Genomic DNA, 21,692 nt, shown 5'->3' with positions numbered 1-21,692 from the left:
CTTACTAATATTGGTCTGCTATTGGAGGAGATAAATCGCGACCGCATTCATTTCCAGTATACTGTTTATTTATTGTGCGTGCTTGCTAAGTTAGGTATTTAGTTTTTGTATTATTATTAGTTTATAGTCAAGATAAAGATGTTAAAAATGTCAAAAGTTGAACCATTGTTCCATATCGGTTGCGTAGTTGAATCCCTATAAAAAAAATGTTAAAGCAATTACTTTAATTTTGAAAACGGTACCGAATAACACTACATCATAACTACATTTTGGCGCTATAGCTGATTTTGGTGCTGATGTTGAACCCGTCACGTGAAGTTCGCGGAGAAAGGTAAACCACTTTGTAACTTTTTACTGGGTATAGCACTCATTTCCAAAACGCTACGGTTGAATAGCACTAATTGAGCACTAAATAATGGTATTATAGCGGAAATCAGTGCTCGAATTTTTCCGCTAACTTCACGCACCTGTGATTATCTCGTTTAAAAGGCATTTTTTGATAGTTTTTAGTGCATTTAAATTCGGACCTTATCCTCACCTATGATAGGGCTCGTAATATTTAATAAATAAATAATATCGTTTTTTTGAATTATTTTAAGAAATCGTATTTCCAAGCGTTCGCAGCGATTCGGATGTCTCAATAATAAATTAATCCTTCTACTCATATCGTACACGATACAATGTGATATTATTATTTTATTACATTTATAATATAGTGAACAGTTTTTACCAGTTGACGATAATTTATGAATCAAGAGGATGCTGCATCGCGCGGTCGTCGAGTGATCTCGAATATCATATACCAGCACCGGTCATAATACGTTCAGTCGAGAGGTCGGCTGGGAACTGTTTCGACGTGTCGGATCATAACCGTATGATATATAGGTTAGGTTAGGTTATCTATATATATACCTCAATAACCTAAATACAGGCAATATATGTATAAAATATATAATATACAGTGAAACTTCCATATAACGAACTTCCATTTAACGAAATTTTCTGTTTAACGAAATATTTTTAAGAACTATGACCTTCATTGTTAATTACACGTAAATTTATCTCCAAATAACGAATCTGATGTTTCTATATAACGAAATAATTATTCGATAAAAACCAGTTTTTGTAAATGTATTATACATGTCATAACGTATAATATTGTGTCGTTATTATGCTCGCTCGTACGACGTTTTTAGGCCGGTTACGATTATTATATTATTAATATTGTTTTCTTACAGTTTTTTTTTCACCGTCAATCGTTTGTAACGTCTTTTAAGTATATTACTCTAATATAATACATACTAGCTGAATTACCCGGCGTTTCCCGGAAAAACTCCTATGAGGTGTAAAACACTCTGGAAGCGTTGAAAAAAAAGCAAAAACAATTGACTAAGCATAACAAATATATAGCACTCAACAATATTACCCATATAATTACACATGTGGCTACAAATTTAAATATTATATAATTTACATTTAAAAATACATTCTTCTTTTCGATTGTTTACGCATTTTTTATAGTACCTCCTTGTATACAATATTTTTGGTTCTTCCTTCGGGAAGCAGTATTACCAGACTATCAGGAGAGCTTACACGTGAACAGGCTACGTATAATTGGCCATGGGAGAAACAGTCATTCCTTAAATCCACTCCGGCCACTTTAAAAGACTGTCCTTGAGCTTTATTAATTGTCATGGCAAAACATACCTTTATGGGAAACTGTAGCCGTTTGAATTGAAAGTGGTAGTCATATGGAATTAAAGGTATTCTTGGTAGAAAAACTGTTTCTCCCCTACCGCAGCCTGTAAAGATAGTTGCTTCAATTACATGTTTATGTAAGGTCTTTACCCGAAGTCGTGTGCCATTACAAAGTTTTGGAGGTATAAGGTTACGCAATAGCATTATTGGAGCTCCAATTTTTAAACATAGATTGTGAGGTGGAATTCCTGGTGGATTTAAAGTGTGAAGGAACTCTACAGGGTAATTAACTACATCATCTAACTCCACAACAGAGTCCACAGATGAATATTTCGCCATTTCAGTAGGAAGCTGGTCCAATAAGGAGTCGTTGATGCTTGCTGCAGTGTCATTTTTTGGTGTAAGAATGGCTCTTTCGTTCAGCCAAGTCAGGTTTTCTGAATGTAAAATATTTAAATTCGGATATATTTGCTCACTCAAACTTTTTAGATCTTTGACGACTGAACACAAATTGTTTGGAATGTTCACTTTCCTATCATCATCTTCTTGTAAATCTCCATTTCCTATTTGAAGGAGTAAGTTGGAAAAATCCTCTGCCTCAGGATCGCCTCTAAGGTACACTCTCATGTTGACTCGTAAGGATTTAACTTGGATCTTAGGCCATAGGTAGGATGATTTAAGGCAGGCCCTTACCTCATCAGCACGAGTTCCTCGAGGAACAACAGGTAGTGTTTGCCTGAAGTCCCCAGCCACTAAGACGGTCATCCCACCCATTAGGCGATTACTACTCCTGATGTCCTGGAGAGTTCTATCCAATGCTTCTACTCCTCCCTTGTGAGCCATTGTAGCTTCATCCCAAACAATTATTAACTTGCATTCCTTAAGTACATGTGCTGCATCACTTTGTTTTGAAATGTTGCATAAAGGAGTTTCAGAAAAATTTAAGTTGATAGGAAGTTTAAAAGCAGAGTGAGCGGTCTTTCCACCATCCAACAAAGTAGCTGCTATTCCAGAGGAAGCGACAGAAATCGCTATTTTTTTGTGCATTTTTACGCTAGCTAGCAACAGATTCATTAAAAACGTTTTTCCTGTTCCACCAGGAGCATCCAAGAAAAAACACGTCCAGAATCTGAATCAACACTTCTTATAACTTCGTAATAAACTTGACTTTGTTCAGGATTAAGCTTTGTTATGTTGTGATAAACTAATTTAGAAAGCTGTTCTACGTCATAAGACAGTTCTCTCAGATAATCACGATTAACAATTAATTCACTCGCATCGTGAGATGGTGAAGGAAGTCCAAACTGATGAAGTGAATGGTTACCCATCGAAAAGACGACCTGTTCTAGCAGCACTAAGCATTTGTTATGAACAACGTCCACAATGGTTTCAATATCAATATCTGGGTAATCATTTACCAATTGTCTTTTCACATCTTCCGACATACTGTCCTTATGTTTTTCCCAAAGTTTTAACGGGTCAACTAACTGACAAAACACTAATAAAACAGCAAATAGTTGACGGATTTTTTGTGGAGAATCAATAATAGTGGCTTCTTCTAGAGTTCGGTCCCAATGAGTGTCAATGATGAACTACTCCAGACACTGTTTTGAGATCATTAAAGCAAGTCGGTCCACGTACTTCATGAAGTAATAGTCGCAAGTAATAGCATTCGGCATTGTTAGGGTGTACAGTATAGACTCTACCAATCACATGATCTTGTTTAACTCCTGGATGACCTGAGACACCATTTCCTTGCTTTCTTCGGCTAAACTTGTTATTTTTCCAAATAAAATAAGCTGGAACTTCACTATACAAAAGCGTTCTTGCAAAAGAATCATTTTTACATAGCTCAAAGAATCCTAAAAGTGTAGTACTATTAGGGTTCTGAACTTTTTCTGAGGCATTATCAGTTGTGAAGTAAATTCTTTGACCATTCTCGAGATGAACAGAAAGATGCATAACAGGAGGGAATCTCTCGTGGATGGGGATACGTAAGATTCTCCAAGCAGCTTCAGAACTGCTAATATAGCGCCCTGCTTCATACTTGGATATTTCATCCTGCTCGTTTTCTAAACAAAACGCTGCTTGGTCACTTCCTTTATTTACGTACTTGCATATGTACTTTATGGACTTCACAGAGTTGCACAGTTCAACGTTAATATGAGCCATAAATGTACGGGACAAAACAGGATTATAAGGCACCACCCATTGGTTATCAATTTTTACTCCATTAATTTCAAGCGAAAATCCGCCATTAGATGGAGCCCGCCTTCGATACTGGGGATATCCGTCATCTGCAGTGTGCGTATCCTTGGAAAATGGACGTGGATATCTCTTGCTACATGAACCATTGAGCATGCATGGTGATTTTCTATTCAAATGTCCATATGGCCCGTGAATCATAGTAGATTTTACGATGTCATAAAGGAGAGGGTCAAGTTCGGGATCAGGAATTTCTGCACTTATAACACTGTCAATGTCAGAAGGCATAATTCATGTAGCCATAGAAGTATATGCACATGTGGCAGACCCCGTTTCTGCCATTCTACTGTGAACATGTAACACCTACAGGAACCGAAAATAGAACCTTTAGTTAGAAGATGAATGATTTTTTTAACTTTCAAGTGAAAAACCCTAGCTATTATGTCATGCCTATCTTGAGGCTTTTGTCCATCGTGTAAGGAAGATTCAATTTCAATCCACTTAGTATTACATGTGAACGTAATGAACAAATCAGGACGGCCATAGTGGCGAACGTATGTCATGGCGTCCTGAGTCCTCTCGTGCATATAACGGGGTCCTCCTGTGAAACTGGAAAGTAACACAACTATTTTGCCAATCTCTGAAACTTGTCCATCTCCTTTACACATTGCGTCTTTGAGATGCACATAATTTTCAGCTCTCAGTTTACTTTGGTTGTGTCTAATGAAATTAAGCCTTTCTGTTTCTATCTTAGCGTACATATCATCCAAAAACTGATTGAGAAGACTACGGTATAGTAACATGTAGTTATTTTGCCCTTGTCTTTCCATAATTCGATAAGAGTAAAATTCGGAAGCAGAAACTGTTTTTTTAAGAGATATCTTAGAACTTGGGTCACGCTGAGGTATTTTGATGGAATACCCATCTTCACCACGACAGAACATAAGAGGGTACTGAAAAGCGTCGTAAGCACGATGGGTTTCATTTATTCTCACTAACTTGGTGTCTCTACTTTGAAGAATTATATCTCTTTTTTCAAAATCCTGTCCCACAATAACTAAAGCAACCTCTAACCTAACCTTAGTGACAATAGGTTGCAGGTAGCTGGAAACCCGCGGGCCGCCGTGCCGCACAATACGTATTGGCGGTGAATAATTATAATTGTTAATTACTCCACTAAAACGCAACATTTTTGAAAATCCTTTCTTATTGCCCGGTGAAAATATGAGAAGAACCCCTATTCCAAATTTCAAGTCTGTACGTTGAGTAGTTTTTGAGATACAGTGATCAGTGAGTGAGTGGTATTTGGATTTTATAAGTATAGATAACTGATTTATTTTGACGGGCGGGGTCTTTGATCTCATATAATGTATACATATAGCATGTACGATAATAATAAAACGTATATTTTGTATTGTTTTTATAATATTACAATATATAAATCTCGCGGCCGCCGACACTCTGACGCCAGCGCCGGGCGGACGTCATATACACTGTCTTATGCTATAAGATATTTAATATATTTTGTAATATTATAAAAAACAATAACGACATTATCGATACAGTGTATAACAATATAATGATGATGATTAACGATAGATAGATAATATGATATTATTACACTATTATTATTTTTTTTTTTTATTTTAAAAAAAATATACAATCTGGTACCCTGGGGACACAATAACAATATGGGCTAAAATATTACATTAACATGAATGGGATTGATGAAAGAAGCTACCCAGTAGTGACACTTCCTAAATATTATTATTATGATTTTTTTTTTCGTCTAGTTTGTTCCGGTAAACCGCGGCGTAAATCGCAGAGCGGCACAAGTGCGGCGTCGGTATTTTTTCATACTTTATACAGATCAAAAATGCCAATTTGTAAATCGGGTTTTAATAAAAAAAATCGGTTGTTGGTCCTTAGTAAAATAGACAGGCCAAAAATCATATGATCATACTGGCCGATTAGTAAGTACTCGCTGCTACGCACGGTATAACCGTCGTCTGCGAGATAATTGATTTTCTCGACAACGGCGTAAAACGAAATCTCAATATTCGTTCATTTGCAATATTTATCATTCGACGTCACTCGCACACACATCACAATCATGTCAAACGAAAACGAAAACATCGACAATGTGATCGAAGAGGTGATGGAAGACGTCATCGCGGCAGTGGTGTCTGATTCCGGTGAAAACCAAATCGAGGCGACCGTCCAGTCGGTGGTCCAGGACATCGTAGCCATGGGATTTGGCTACGAAGAACATCTACACCTGGACACCGACGCCGATAATGTGGACAGAGATAAACGGGTGGTCGCCATCGTCGATCAGTTGGTGGACGCTATGGTTTTCTTGGTGTCCGAAACGCTGTCCTCCGTGCCGCACGTACAGCCCGACGACCCCCCTCCGTAAACGGAAAGGTTGTGTTGCGGTGCGGAGATAAAGAGGACACGGTGAACGGCGGTGACATCGAGGTCGTTCAAGACGACCTTCCGACCGAGGGCTCATTTGAGGCGAGGACTATGTTAGAGGTTCTGGACGGCAGGCTTGATCCGGGAGTTGAACAGGCAACCCACGCAGTAACTCCACGCGGGCGGATAAGGCGATTCGCGGCCGCCGCGTGGAGGGGAGTAAAACGGGCCGGGCGTGTGGTCATATGCCTAGGTTGCAACTAACGATGGGAAAGCGTCCGCAGAACCCGGCACCTCCGTTCCTCGGTCGAGGGCAGCAGTCAAGGCGAAGCGATGTGGGGTCGAGGTAAGGTACGTGAAAGTCCACTTTTGGGGTGATCGGCGGTAAGTCACCAACACTCGTTCTCCGGCCACCGGCGGTAGGGTTACGGGATCGCGGACGTCGCAAACTCGAGGTCGCCGACACACGAATATTTTTAAAAACAGTAATACTTTTTGAAATAATGAGTGTTTTACTCTTAATGAATCACCCTGTAGGTGTTTTACTCAGGCTTTTTTTTTATAGATTTGACAATAAATTAAGCTTTTTTGTTCAATAACATTTTTTTCTATTATACTTAGATTATTTTTATTGAATACAGGTTTTTTGTTTAATATAGATTTTTATTTTATATAGATTGTTTATTAAAAATTGATTATTTTTTTAATAACTACAGGCATTCTACTAAGGCTTTTTTTATAGATTTTTTATACATTCAAATTTTTTTTAAAACAATTTTTTCTATTCTACTTACATTATTTTTTTATTGAATACAATTTCTACTAATGTTTTTTATTTATTATAGATTGTTTATTAAAAATTGATTATTTTTTACTAACTATATGTTTTACCTAGACTTTTTTTATAGATTTTTTATTCAATCAACATTATAATGGTAAGTTTAGAAAAATATTTAATTACAATATAGTATGTATAACCTAAAAAAAGCATAGTTGATTAAAAAATCTATAAAAACACTTGAAAAACTGTAATTAATAAAAAATAATCTAATTTATAAAAAAATTTTGATTGAATAAAAATGCCTAGTGGAATAAAAAATCTATAAAAAAAATAAGTAAAACACCTGTAATTAATAATAAATAATCTATTTTTAATAAACAATCTATATTAAATAAAAATAATCTAAGTACCATGGACAAAATCATGATTGAATAAAAAATCTATCTTGACAAAAGACCTTTATAAAAATTCCATATTGAATAAAAATGAATTTTTTGTTTTTGGAGAGGAAGGAAGGTCTTGCGAATTTTCAAACAAGGCGTGCGAATTACGCGCTAAATGTCTGCAAAAGAAAAATTCAGAAAACGTTAATTTGGAACACCGGAGGGGGGGCTGGTGAGACGTGTTGCTGGCCCCCCTCCTCGTGAATTTTTTGTTTTTCGAGGGGAAAGAAGGTTGTGAGAATTTTCAAATTAGGCGTGTGAATTCGTGCGAATTACGTGCTAAATATCTTTATAGTTTGTTTATAGATTTTCCTTTAGAGGGGGGGGGGATCTGGCCAAACGTACGTGTAATAATGTCAATTATCAATAAAATGTGGCATAAAAAGCGTGTAAGGTGTAATCGATATTTATTAAGGTCGTTAAAAAAAGGTACCTAAGCTAAGCTAAAGGGGTATATGGAAGGCTTTGCGTGAAATATTTTCCATCTATAATAGTACATTGACAAATTATGATAAGTTGATGAAACCAGATATAATCGTATTACTTGTGTAATATCAACAACAAGTACCTAACCCAATTATTGTTTTGTTTTTGTTAATGTTTCAGCACTTATAACTTACAATTTACAGTTGTAACTTGTAAGTCTCCTTAGTTTGATTGTATTTCAATATTAATACGGATAAAATTAATAGAAAAAAAGCTCTTCAAGTTGTTGTATAACACTACTATAATAATAATTGCAAGATGGCTGGTATAATAACTAGCTGTTATTGTGGTAGTTCCTAATAAACAATTCTCGTCAGAAGAAACCATTGCGAATTTCACGTCTGTTAAGTTTGATTTATTTTCATCAGTTTTTATTAAATACTTTACACATCTACAAGATTACAAGTTACAACATTTATAAGGAATAAACTATACACAACGATATAGTGACTATATCGTCGATATACTATATTATAGTCGATAATAAATAATAATATTTAGATTTTAGAATATAAGAATCATAATCAACAGGTTGGTGAACTGTATAGTTATATAAATACGGTATATACCTACCTACTTACTGCAGTATACTCGGTTAATTCTTATAACACATTAATACATTAATATATTAACATATAAGGTAATTTTTTAAGTATGGTCACTCTATTTGTATGCTAAAATTATGCATATATTCAATTTCTGAGTTTTTTGAATTTCTAAATACACTTGGAAGACCGTATTTTCGAATACTTTTAATAATTTTATTAATAACAATTGTTTGTGCCACTGAACGATAATCATGTGACAATGCTAACTTCTTTCACGGAGAAAAACATTAGAAGAGTTTCCCGGAAAATTGGTAGGTAAATATTGAAAAACCTGAAACGCCCTTTTCAATTGGATTTTTCTTTCTATAAATTATTTTTTTGTTTATGAATTGTTATATATTAGTATAATATAATAATTGTAGAGTTTCTAATATTTTTTCTATATAAATGGTTATTTTTCTCACTTATATTATGTTATAGATGCGAAAGTCACTATTGACTAACATGAAATATCGAAAACTACTTGACCTACGAAACTGAAATTCAGCAGGTAAGTACGTAAGAGACGTAATTTAAGAACAGTTTTTTGAAATTCAACCACTAAATGTGTAAAATAGGGGTTTGTTTGTAAGGTGATTTCTTTGGACAGCTATATCTGAAGTTCTATCGAATCAAATAGTATGATTTTATTTTAAACGCAAGTGTTCTGTGTGTAGATTAGACATTTAATGAGAAAGGATTAAATAATTGATTAATTAAATAAAAACTACGAAAATTATAGTACAACTGTGGCGCCCATCAGTCCAACAAAATAAAATAAAAAATACACCAGTCACGCCATTTTTCTAGCAAAATAACTCAGTCTTAACGCATTCGCTTCACTATCGCAAAATAACAAAACATATGAACTTGAAATTTAGAATTTTGGTTCCTCTAGTGCTCTGTAAGAATATGGCATATATATTTTTTTAAGAAATACCTATGTTTATAAAAAAAAACAATTCTTGGTATGGAAGACGCCGGGTGGGACAGCTATAAAAGTGATATTGATATTTTATTTTTTTTCATAGGCATTTTATAAAATAAATAAATATACATTTTAATGTAAGTTAAACGTAATAAGCGTGATAAAATATGCAACATTTTATTATTGTGTTGAAAATCAAATAAAAATCAAAGTTTAACTTAAATCTTTTCTTTTTTTTAAGTTTTAAACATCCTTACAACGAGTATTAAATACCGAATTCAACAACATTTGAATCATATAAGAGGTGGTATTTTATTTTTCGGGCAACGAAGTGGACGTAGACAGATTATTATCCTTAGTATAAACATAATATTAATAACTCAGAAACTATTCATTAGAATTTTGATTTTGATACATCAATATTTCAAAGAAAATCGTCCACTAAATAATTTGCAAAGAAAAGGGGGGGGGGGGTCTCATTTGAAAAGCAGAAGTTTGAATCATCACACGACTACACGAGACTTCTGAAGTAAAATAAACAAATTCAAGAATTTGAAAAAATGGTCTGAGTATATTTAAAAATTCCAAAAATCAGGTTATTAATGGAAAAAATTGTTCGTGCTTGGTTGAATCAGTCTGTATGTATGCAGATATTAAGGTCCGAAACGATAGGGTTATTAAGTTAAGAAATGTTAGACAATTATTTTCGTTGAATCTAAGTATGTACGGGATAGTCGAAAGGAAAGTTATTAAATGTTAAATAATAGAATTTCGATACTTAAACAATTTAAAATACGAAATATACAGAGTCAAATATTAACGACAGCGACGGTGTTTTATTTGGGTGTTCTATAAAATATAATATTATGTATGATATTTGTGTGGAGAACGCCCTTTTAGATTCTGAGCGGAGCGATGAGGAATGTAATGGTTTTACAATGATGTTTATTTCTTTTTCTTTTTTATTCTGTAAACACTTTTTCTCCCTCTAAACTTGCTCAAAAGTATCAAGTATACCATCTTTTCTGAAAGGTAATGTTCTTGAGCTGGTACTTTAGAGAGGTCATTTTTCGATTTTCGAAACGCTACTCGAAATAAAAGTGGTTAAAGGGGAAAAACGTACGATTTCACGATTTTATATTAAATAATTACGGACGACGTTTTATACCAGAAATATTGCTTCAAATGAAAAATGACAAAAGATATTTTTTGTTGTATTTTGGATTTTGTTACTTGCGGTTTAAAGTTCGGAAAATTTTAGCCATTTTTTAGCTATTTATAGACATTTTAATTTTGGGAGTTTTTTGTTGTAATTAGGTTAAAAACGTTCGTAAAAACTTGAAATTTGAGTTTTTTACTTATATTAGCCTTACTTAGACACGGTAAAATTTTCAAAACATATGAGCGACTTATGAGCTTTTTCTTGTATTTTATATTTTTTTTAATTTTTATGATATTTCCCAATAATAAATTATAATTATAATTATATAAATTACCTATTTATATAAATCCTTAAGCTGTTCTTAAAACACTTTGTTTATCACCATAGAAACGAATAAAATTAAATGAAAAAGATTCCCTCGTCCGCTCAGAATCGTTTTTTATCGAATGCAATCATTGCATTCAAATCGAATACAGTAAAATTACACTATCCTGACCGAGGCCCGAAGGGACGATGGACAAACATCCACCACCGAAATGCGCTGACCTACTTTTTACACTCATGTTTAATTTAATTTTATTAAAACAGTGCCTCCGTTCAGTATAATTGTTATCAGTTAGACATATTTCTTATCTAATATAAGATTTTTACAGATTATATGCCTAATTTTGAATGTTGATACTAAAAAATCTGTTTTCGATTTTTCTAGGGTTACGCTCTTTCAACAAAACACCATCGAAATAAAATATAACGATGGAAAATACTTTATACAAATGTAATCGTTTTTCCGTGTTCGCACTACCTTTAAGCACCGAATTTGATTGATAAGACGTGATTATTGAAAGAAAACAAAACAAGTGGGCTCATTATGATCAAAATATGTAGACTTAATCTATTTTATTCGATAAATCACTGCGAATATGTCCTATAATAATTAAGTCTGCGCATAACTTCTACTATACTTCAAATTATGATCAACAAAATAACAAAGGCGGAAAAAGGGGACGATACACATTTTCGGTTTGGCACCTTTTTTACGTGCTAATCCGACATGTTTATTGGACCATACATAACAATAACACCGTTCGGTGACTTTTATCGTAAATTAAATTCGTAAACTTGAATTATTGTTTGTCGTTAAAATGTTGTTTTGTTTATTACGTTGATGCGATTTATTATCACAGAGTTACTGTAAGCATTAACCTTCATTGTGATTTTATTTTATTTCCCAAGTCACTAATCTGACTAATAGTCAGTGTTTTGCTAGACTTTTGGTATACCTACCTAGATGCACGGGTAACGGGTTCGTTACGCGTATAAACGGACATTTTTAGCAACGATAAAGAATAAAAATGTATCTACTGAACGCTACCGAAGAAAGCAGACTAACTGTCTGTCTCTCTACTGTGTATAAGTAAAAAAATCGAAATTCAGATTTTTTAATATAACAATACTTCTATAATTTATAATTTTCAAAATTATGATTTTCTTATAGATATCGTACTAAAATTAAAATGTTTCTACTTTGCATAGAAATTAAATTTTCAAACTTCCCCAAAAATCTTTTTTCAACCTTGTTTACAACCAACAAAATAGAACAACATTTCTATCGACAAAATAATAAAAAAAATATATAGAAATTAATTTAGTAGTAAAACTAATATAAATAACGATATTATTTTATGAGCCAGCTTATATTTTTATCAATATATTACCTACTATATACAGAGTGTAAAAGGAAGACCTGAAAAAAAATTATGTTACTTAAAGGTTTTCACAACAAAAATTGTGAAAATTATATGATTACCTACTAAATAATTTAAGAAATATACTCATGTCTGGAAATTCCCAAAAATAATATTTTGAAAAAAGTTATTACGTTTTAAATGAATTTACTTAAAAAAATATTTATATTTTAAAAATGTTAAAAATAAACTACTTGATTTAAATAAATGTTTTTACCTTCAAAATTCTACTTATAATCAGATTTACAAATTTGCTATTTTGAATTTTTCCAAAAATTCAATTTTCAGTATTTTCTGTATAATATTTTTTTTTTAATATACATTATATAGTTATAACTAAGATAGGTAATATAATAAATATTATTAACTAAAAATTAAAATTGGTTTTTTTTTTAATGTTCTATCTATTAAAGGTATCGGGCAGTGGGACAAGTAGGTATTACTTATATATTTGTCAAGGAACTTAGTAATATATTGAATTCATAAAATGCCACGTAAACAGCCATGAACGTTTTTCATAAACGTTTTATCAAGAATTTATTTGGAATATCACTGTCTATAATAATAATATGATACCTGGGTACATCAACCATACCTGGTATACATACCTGTGTCGCTAATATCTGCTGGCTATTATGCTACTTTTTAACATTATTTTAGATTATGAGCGTGGCGATGAATGTATTGTTTTTACAAGGATGTGTATTTTTTTTGTTTATTTATTGTCTATCGATCATTAACATATGGGGTAGTAAAAGTGCTCCGATTGTCGACATCAGCATCTTTTCTGATAGAAAAGTAAATATAGTTTGTGCATTCGGGAAGTTGAATTAAAAATACCCAATACCAGCTTAAAAACGCAGTATAAAAGTGCCGGGTTGAAAAACAAAAAAAAAAGGGAAAAGGGGATTTTTCACGCAAAATCGATTTAATTTTTTTGGTGTACCTCAAAAATTAATAACTGTAGACACTTGACATTTTTTCTAAATATTTATATTACCATTTTTCATGCATAATAAAATTTTCAAAATATTTTAACTCTTTTTGAGCTACTTAGACTTTAGAGCCATGATACATTTTCAAATTTTATAATAATTTTTCACTCGGTAAAAAAAGCTTGAAAATTGAATACAAAATTTTTCATAAGTTTAATTGATAGAAGTTCAAAAATATTAAAGATGCATAGGCATGATTGTCATTTCTATGCATTTAAAGTTTAAGCTCATCAAAATCCCGGATATCTAAAAATTATTATTCAGTTAGGATTTAATAAAAAATTTCCTTTTTATAGCTAACGATAGAAATTTTAATGAAAGATTTGTTCTACCTTCAACATAAAAAAGTATACCGGAGAGTAACATTAATATTTGATGGGCGTTTGAATTAAAAATTTTTTCGATATTTGATATTCAGTGGTTTTTAGTTATTAAATTTGATTATTTGTGCAAGTATGTTTGTAGGATGACACACTGTCTCCATTCTGAATCGTTTTCGTATGCAATGATTGATCATTGAATTCAAATCTAACACATGCATTACAATGACATACTCGACAACTACTGTACAGGCAGTTAATGTAATATAAAGTTATATCCAACAGGAAACTGTGTACGTATAGTTACTATTGGCATGCAAACCGATTTGTTTATGTTAAGTAATAACAGATTTTTTTTCATCATGTCATAGATATACCGTAAATCGATTTCGACAATATGTTTCAATTTTTCCCGATTATCTTCGAAATTAACTAGTGCTCCATGGTCATCCACGAACATGACTAATTTTCCTTTCAATAATAAAACTTAAAATGATTACCGATTGTAAATATTTTAAATTGAAAATTGAAAACCGCTTTGTATTTTTAAAATATTGAAAACCTTATGAAATGAGTAAGTACACTACTAATTTATTTTTGCACACGACAAACTAACAATTTAATATTAATAAATAACTCTACAAGAAATAATTAACGGCGGAACCGTGCCACCAAACTAATAATAATATGCTAACATGATTTTATCCTGTTTAAATATTACGTACCTTGGATCATACTGCATAATATTTGATCAATACAGAGTTCGACACGTTGTACACCGAGACACACTTTCGATTTTTCGCCAGATGCCTTGTCGGACTGCCGCTCTCGCCGAACGACTTGTCACACACATCACATTCGTACGGTTTATCGCCGGTGTGCGTGCGCCGATGCTCCGTCGAACTGCTTATTTGACCGAACGATACTTGTCACATACTTCGCAAGCGTACTGTCTTTCGCCAGTGTGCGTGCGTCGATGTGTCGTCAAATGGCCACATTCAATGAACGACTCGTCGCACAAGTCACACGCATATACGGTCTTTCGCCGGAGTGCGTGCGCCGGTGTCTTGTCGAACTACCGCTGTCGGTGAACGACTCGTCGCACAAATCACACGCGTACGGTTTTTCGCCGGCGTGCGTGCGTCGATGTCTCTTTAAACTGCCGCTTTGACCGAACGACTTATCACAGACATCGCAAGTGTACTGTTTTTTGCCGGTGTGTTGTCAAACTGCTACATTTACTGAACGATCTTTCGCATACACCGCACGAATAAGGATTCCATTTTTCCGCTGATTTGTAAAGACTTTACTTTTGTTAGTAAACAATGTTTGTACAAGACGTAATTGTTTTTCATACAATTAATTGGTTCCCATGCTATTCTATTATGATCTTAAGAGTTTATTGACGTGACCCGGTCTTTAAGCCAGTACTTGTTTAATTTATAAAAAAAAACAGTATACGTGAGTGGTTATTAAAAACAGTGAGCAAAACCGGGCTTAAAAACAAAAAACCGAAACCGCAAAATTTGTTTTGGTTTCCGTGAATAGTGTGAACATACAGATTTCAAAAAAACTTAAGGTTTGTTTTATTAAAGTATTTTACTTTGTTGATTGTAACTTTGAATTTTTATGTACACTTCAGTTTGAAAATCTGTTAGGACATTAATAAATATAAATACAAATTGATGAGTACTAGAAGTCTAGAGAAATAGCCGATTCATAATGTAGTAATAACATTTAAAACCACTTGGTAGAATTTACACATTTCCTTCTGGTGAACATAATGTTGACCCGGCAGAGCTTACACATTTTATTCAGGTAGACTTTATGTTAACCGGGTAGAGTTTACCAGATAGTTTACTAGTTTTAAAAATCGGAAGAGTTTACCACCGCCCAATAATATTATGTTACTTACATAATATTCAATGTAAGGATTTGTACACATTTGTTCCAATTAACCATGAGCCATGACGTATAACTGTGTATAAGTCGCATACGATATGAATGTGATTCTAGACACATAAATATAAATCTTTGTAAAATCATTAAATATTTTGACATAATTCGATAAATAGATTATAAAATAAATAAATATACTTTATGATGTTTCATTGCAAATGTTCTATTTTAATAGGTATACTGCCTACCAGAATATTCTCACTATACAGCAGAATGGTACCCACTTGTCCACCTTTTAATTTTTTATTATATTTTTTTTTTTTGTATTCAACTCTTATTAATTAAATTACTAAATAAGTAAATAATTATCTTATTAGAAGAATACATATATATATATATATATAATGCTATTAGACTATCACAACTATAAAATACAATGTAAGTAGGTAGGTATATTTATTGATAAAAATCTACACGACGAATGCCTAGTTCAATAATAGATCAACATTTGCACGTAAATAAATTATTAATATCGCAAAATATTTCAATATTATAGAATATAATTCAATTTTGAGAAATTTATTGATAGGTATACGCTCTGCCACTTATTTAGTTTGGTGATTCTGTTTGTAACTATGTAAATGCGTGATAACTTTAAATACTTCTATGGTTGATAGAGAAGAGAGAGGGTGTGAGAGAGAAAGAAATAATCAGAAATGTTCATAATGAACTTATATGTAATTATTGTGACAATAATCGGTTGGTTTGGTCTATTTCTCTGAACCCTATAGTAAACAAGTCCGTTAAAATATATAGTAACCAGTAGGTAAATTAGTGTAAAAAAATATTAATATTTCATAATAATGTCTTATATAATAGTACGGCCAACTAACTACCTCTTCCCACTACTAGTATAACGTATCAATAAGCTCATATTATCTTTTGTAGATATAATCAAACTACAATCGGTACTAATTAATTATGACAGCATGTAACATAATATTATGATAATATAGGAACATATAATTAGGCATAAATGAAATATGATAATACATTAACAATAAAACCCGATTTATGATTTCATGCGTGATTCTCCATTGCTGTTTTGTTTTGTACATTTTTATTTATACACGAAATAGGTAATATGTTCCACAATGCATGCACAATTGTATTACCTACGTCATGTCATGTAAGTACATACTTGCCTACCTCGTTATTTAGTATAATTTAGTATACGTGGTAGTTTAATAAATAAATAATAATAAAATAATAATTATACATTTATAAAATTACCAAATTAAAAACTGTACTATGATAACAACTTTTTTTTGTTTAGTTAGTTACAAAAAAACTCAAATAGGTAGTAGTTGTAAATAATCAATTATCAATTAATTTGAAACGTAATAATTTTTTTTTCAAAATATTATGTTTTTGAATATTAAAAAAATTATTATTAACTTAAATTATTTACTATCAATATAATTTTCATCATTTTTCAGTATTTCTTTTTCATTTTTCATTCGTTTGCAAGTGTTTCTGTTACAACCTATATATTATTACAATATAATATATTGTACATTAGTATACGTATATAGTTTCTACTTTTTTCGCGTGCGCTCACGTTGATTTTAAGTTCGCGTGAAGTAAAATGCTACGTCTGATAATTGGTCAAAACTCCATCGATCGTTATAATTTAATTTCGTTCATTGCTACAAATAACATAATAATATAGGTACTGTTTGTATTTTTCATATTATTTTTAAATTGTTAGTGCGCGTAAAATTTGGCAATGATGATGTTTTTGTTATTGGCACTGGTTACAATATCTCCCCCTAATAGCGTGGCCAATATTTATACTAGGTATATAGTCATGTTGATACGTATTAGAGTTTATCTTATAGTCTGTACTTCTGTAGGTCCTTCTCAATTTCTCATAGAGTAATAGTAACAGTATAACTACTCTACGGTCCGTCCGTTGGATACCAACATTGTGGTCGATGATTACAATTTTTCAAACCTATGTTTACATAACATAATATGTTGTAGGACACTTTAGTACGGACATAGAACAATAAATTAAAATCACTGGGAGTTTTTAGGTACTACCTATTTAAAGGACAACATTCAATATTGTGAACATTTTGTACTGTTTCAGCTAGTACTAAAATATGTATATGACGTCATGGCGAACACTTTGTATTACTGTTTCGGGTAGAAAATATACATATATTTTACATAATAATTGTTATTAAAAATTTAAATATGTAAGTACTACCGTACTACAGCCGTACAGAGGTAGTCCTATAGTTTGATGATAGATTTCAAACATATATAAGTAAATAATCATACTTAAAATTATTAATTTTTAAAAATTATAAGTTTTGTTTAAACCTAAAAATGAAATGTGTGACAAATTATTTCAAGACGTAATTATTGATTAGTTATTGTTTTATTTTCGTTACGAGTATAGACTCTCGTGCCCATTTTTAAGAATTTTTGGATTCATCTTCAACAATAGAGGATAACTTCAGTTATGAATTAGACCAAACAATCTTTATATTTTATTATTTTTGTACTCAACATATGAATGTTCATTTTTTTTTTGGCCAATAAATAAATAATCTTATCTTCATGGTTTCAAATTGGTTCAATGCGTATAAGTGTACTCTCAAATTCCCCCAAAACTAATGCTGATCACGATCGCCTTAGTGATCGCGGTCGGTTGATCTAAAGTTTTCATCAATCTAATCTCATCTTTTAAAATATATTACAGTGATTACTTTCACCGTACAGAGAGTCAATTATTATCAGATAATAATATCAGTTTATCACAGGCGCGTCCCCCCCCCCCCTCAGTAAGTCGTCCCATTCTGACATGTTGTTAAAGTTAAACTATTTTTCATTTTTTGGAATCTTTCAACAAAACACGTCGTTGAACGAACCTGTATCAAAAATAGATCAGTCTTTTAAGAATCGTCTGAATGTTTCAGTTGTCAGTTTCGTCAGGTAGATTTGTACCGGTCGATAGTATAAGTTACCATCCGGTATTATACATAAATCATAATATGTAATATTTTCCAGTCTGCAGATACTGAAATTTGTCCATTACTTCAAGAAAACAAATTATGCGTAGTGATTCAAATAACGTATCATGATTTCCATTATTTGATGGAATGACGTGTGTTGCATTGATTATTGGTGTATTTCGTGAAATTATTGTATTGAACGTGATATCGGTTTCAAAGGCCCTGCTAGTTAGTATAATTAGATAATTGTAACGGGATAAAACGGAGTGCCCATTTAGGTGGCGCACTCTCGTGGCCCGTTACCCCACCGTCACCTGCAAAGACTACCGCGCGCTCGTGCGATTACAGAGTCGGCGAAACATCGGCGAACGCCCAAACCCAACCGCCCCGCACAGCCACAGATAGCGCCCATGCAGTACCCGATTTCCGGACGCCTGCCGCCCTCCGGGAAATCACTGATTAAATAAAAACCCCTCAACTTAAAACCAAAGTTGAAAGTAATCCAGAATCCAGACCAGTAGAGCTATCTCCCAGGATATTTTAAGTGGTTTTAGGTACGACCGGACCACCCAAAGAGACCAAAACCGCTACCATAACACCACCCCTATCGCTACGGCCAGACTTAACATAAGTATGGGCCAACGAGCACAGCAACAGCAACCTTGGTCCCCTTCGCTAAGTGCGGCGAGTTAGTAAACCGGCCGGTACTTTGTTACCGGTAGACACGGGAACTTCCGCCAAACAATAGAACAGCGCCTTGCCTCCAGTCTGCAGAAGCCGGCCGGTATTTAATGACCGGCAGATACGGTGATGCCACAGACTGTTCCCACCAACTAGTGACGTTCATCCGTCCAGTTGGCTACCCTGTCCGCTATCGTTGTTGAGAACGCCGAGCCATCGCCGCCGCCGTCCAACCCGTTACGCAAGTTTATCCGAGAACGCCGAGCCGTTGCCGCTGCCGTCCGGACCCAATTGTGCTGTTGACGTTATTGAGAACGTCGAGCCATCGCCGCCGCCGTCCAACCCGTTACGCCAGTTTATCCGAGAACGCCGAGCCGTTGCCGCCGCCGTCCGGACCCAGTTGTGCTGCTACCGTGATTGAGAACGTCAAGCCATTGCCGCCGCCGTCCTACCCGTTACGCAAGTGTGAATCCGAGAACGCCGAGCCGTCGCCGCCGCCGTCACCCGACTGTACCCCGTTGTACCATCACGACCGGAGCAGTACGACATCCACGAGGCTGCCCCACAGACATATACCTCATACCAATCCACAGACCCACATCGTGAGTTCAATGTATGATTCCCACCACTAAATGTATTCCCAGATAAATCATTTGTATTTTTGTAAACTCTTTTAATATTGATCAGTAAAAGAAAATATTGTAAAAATTGGATCAAAAATATTGTTAAAATATTAGTTGATGAAAATAAACGAATTATTCAAGTATAACCTAAAAGACAACCGTCTGTTTTCATTACATTGGCGCCCAACTGCAGTGCTCGATTAGGAAGAAATTCCACTTCGACTTACGAGAAGAAAACTACATCGTTTTTAGAAGAAAAACTACTTCGTGTCAATTAAGAAGAAAACTACATCTCTAACAATGGCACCGAAGAAAAACATATCCGAAGAGGCTTTCAACGCGTTCAGAGCGGAAGTGGAGAGAAACGGTCAATATTTAGCTGACCAGCTGTTGCAGAAAATTTACAAGTTAGAAGAAAAGTACAACAACCTGGAAGACGAGAGTAACCGGAAAATCGGAGAAGTTGCGGAAAACTACGAAAGGAAAATCGATTTGATTGAAGCTCAACTCCATGATATAAAACTGAAATATGAGAATAGCAGTAGACAACCAGTACATAAGGAATGTAATAATAAAAAGGAACAAATACACAACACTGAGATATCGCGTCCGATATTCTATGGAAACAACCGCGATGGACACCCAGTAGATTTTCTGTACCGACTGGAAGAATATTTTGCAGTAAAACAATCATACGTCGGTGAGAAAATAATTATTGTGGGTGATTGTTTAAAAGGAACCGCATCAAATTGGTTTTCTACCATCCGATTCCAACTCACCAATTATGATGATTTCAAGAAGGCGTTTATTGACGAATTTTGGTCCAGGGAAATACAAATCCAGGTATGGAGTCAATGTCTGAGTACAAAGCACATACCAAACAACACCAACTACCGTGAACATTTTGCCACGTGGGCAACCAAACTTCGACACTTAGAAGTACCACGATTGTCTGAGAACGAAATTGTAAAGCACATAGCAAGACACTACCCAGGATACCTCAGAGCAATATTGGTGTCACTACCCGAATGTACGATACTCACAGCCATGAAGATACTAGGTGAGGAAGAGCAAAGTGATCAACCCACGGAAAACAAAGCAAATAATCAAAAAGCTAACCAAAATGAATCCAACAACAACAGCCATACTCAAAACAACAACAGTTGGAACAACCAGCGGAGTAATGGTTGGAGTAATATGCCACCACGCAATAACCGTTGGAACAACCAACCATACCGCAGCAATGACAAGCGAGGAGAGATCCAACAAAACAGCACACCACAAACGGAAAAAATCCAACAGGTGGCAACGAATAGTGAAGAGCAAGCAGGATCTAGTGGCAATGAACAACATGCAATCAACTCATTGAATACCACTAATCAATCAGTTAGTCCGTATATTCAATGTACAATAGAAGGGGAGGAAGTCACCCTACTCATCGACACTGGAGCGACAATCAGTGTACTGACGAAGGAGGTGGTAGATATTATCACTAACAAAAATCCAAAAATCCCACAGCTTCCAGTGACCGGGATCCAAATCAGTAACGCGGTCGGAAAAAAGATATGCAAAGTATCAAAGCAGATTTTCTGTGAGTGCAAAATAGGGAACGAGTATATCCAAACCAATTTCATTCAGGTGGAGAATCTCAATGAAAAAGGGATAATTGGAGCTGATATATTGAAAAAATATGAC

General features: G+C 33.9%; 2 protein-coding genes across 2 annotated transcripts; both read right to left on the bottom strand.

The window, feature by feature from the left end:
• Positions 1 to 1,515: 1,515 nt before the first annotated feature.
• Positions 1,516 to 2,745, bottom strand: LOC132948310 (ATP-dependent DNA helicase pif1-like). Its single transcript, XM_061018729.1, has one exon. The coding sequence runs from the start codon at positions 2,743 to 2,745 to the stop codon at positions 1,516 to 1,518; it is 1,230 nt and encodes a 409-aa protein (XP_060874712.1).
• Positions 2,746 to 3,279: 534 nt separating this feature from the next.
• LOC132948309 (uncharacterized) lies at positions 3,280 to 4,191 on the bottom strand. The gene has a single exon (XM_061018728.1). The coding sequence runs from the start codon at positions 4,189 to 4,191 to the stop codon at positions 3,280 to 3,282; it is 912 nt and encodes a 303-aa protein (XP_060874711.1).
• Positions 4,192 to 21,692: the final 17,501 nt, after the last annotated feature.

This window comes from Metopolophium dirhodum, chromosome 7 (genome assembly GCF_019925205.1).
Source record: "Metopolophium dirhodum isolate CAU chromosome 7, ASM1992520v1, whole genome shotgun sequence".
Lineage (NCBI taxonomy): Eukaryota > Metazoa > Arthropoda > Insecta > Hemiptera > Aphididae > Metopolophium > Metopolophium dirhodum.
The sequence above is the reverse complement of the archived record's forward strand: the minus strand, read 5'-3'. Positions and strand labels throughout refer to the sequence as shown.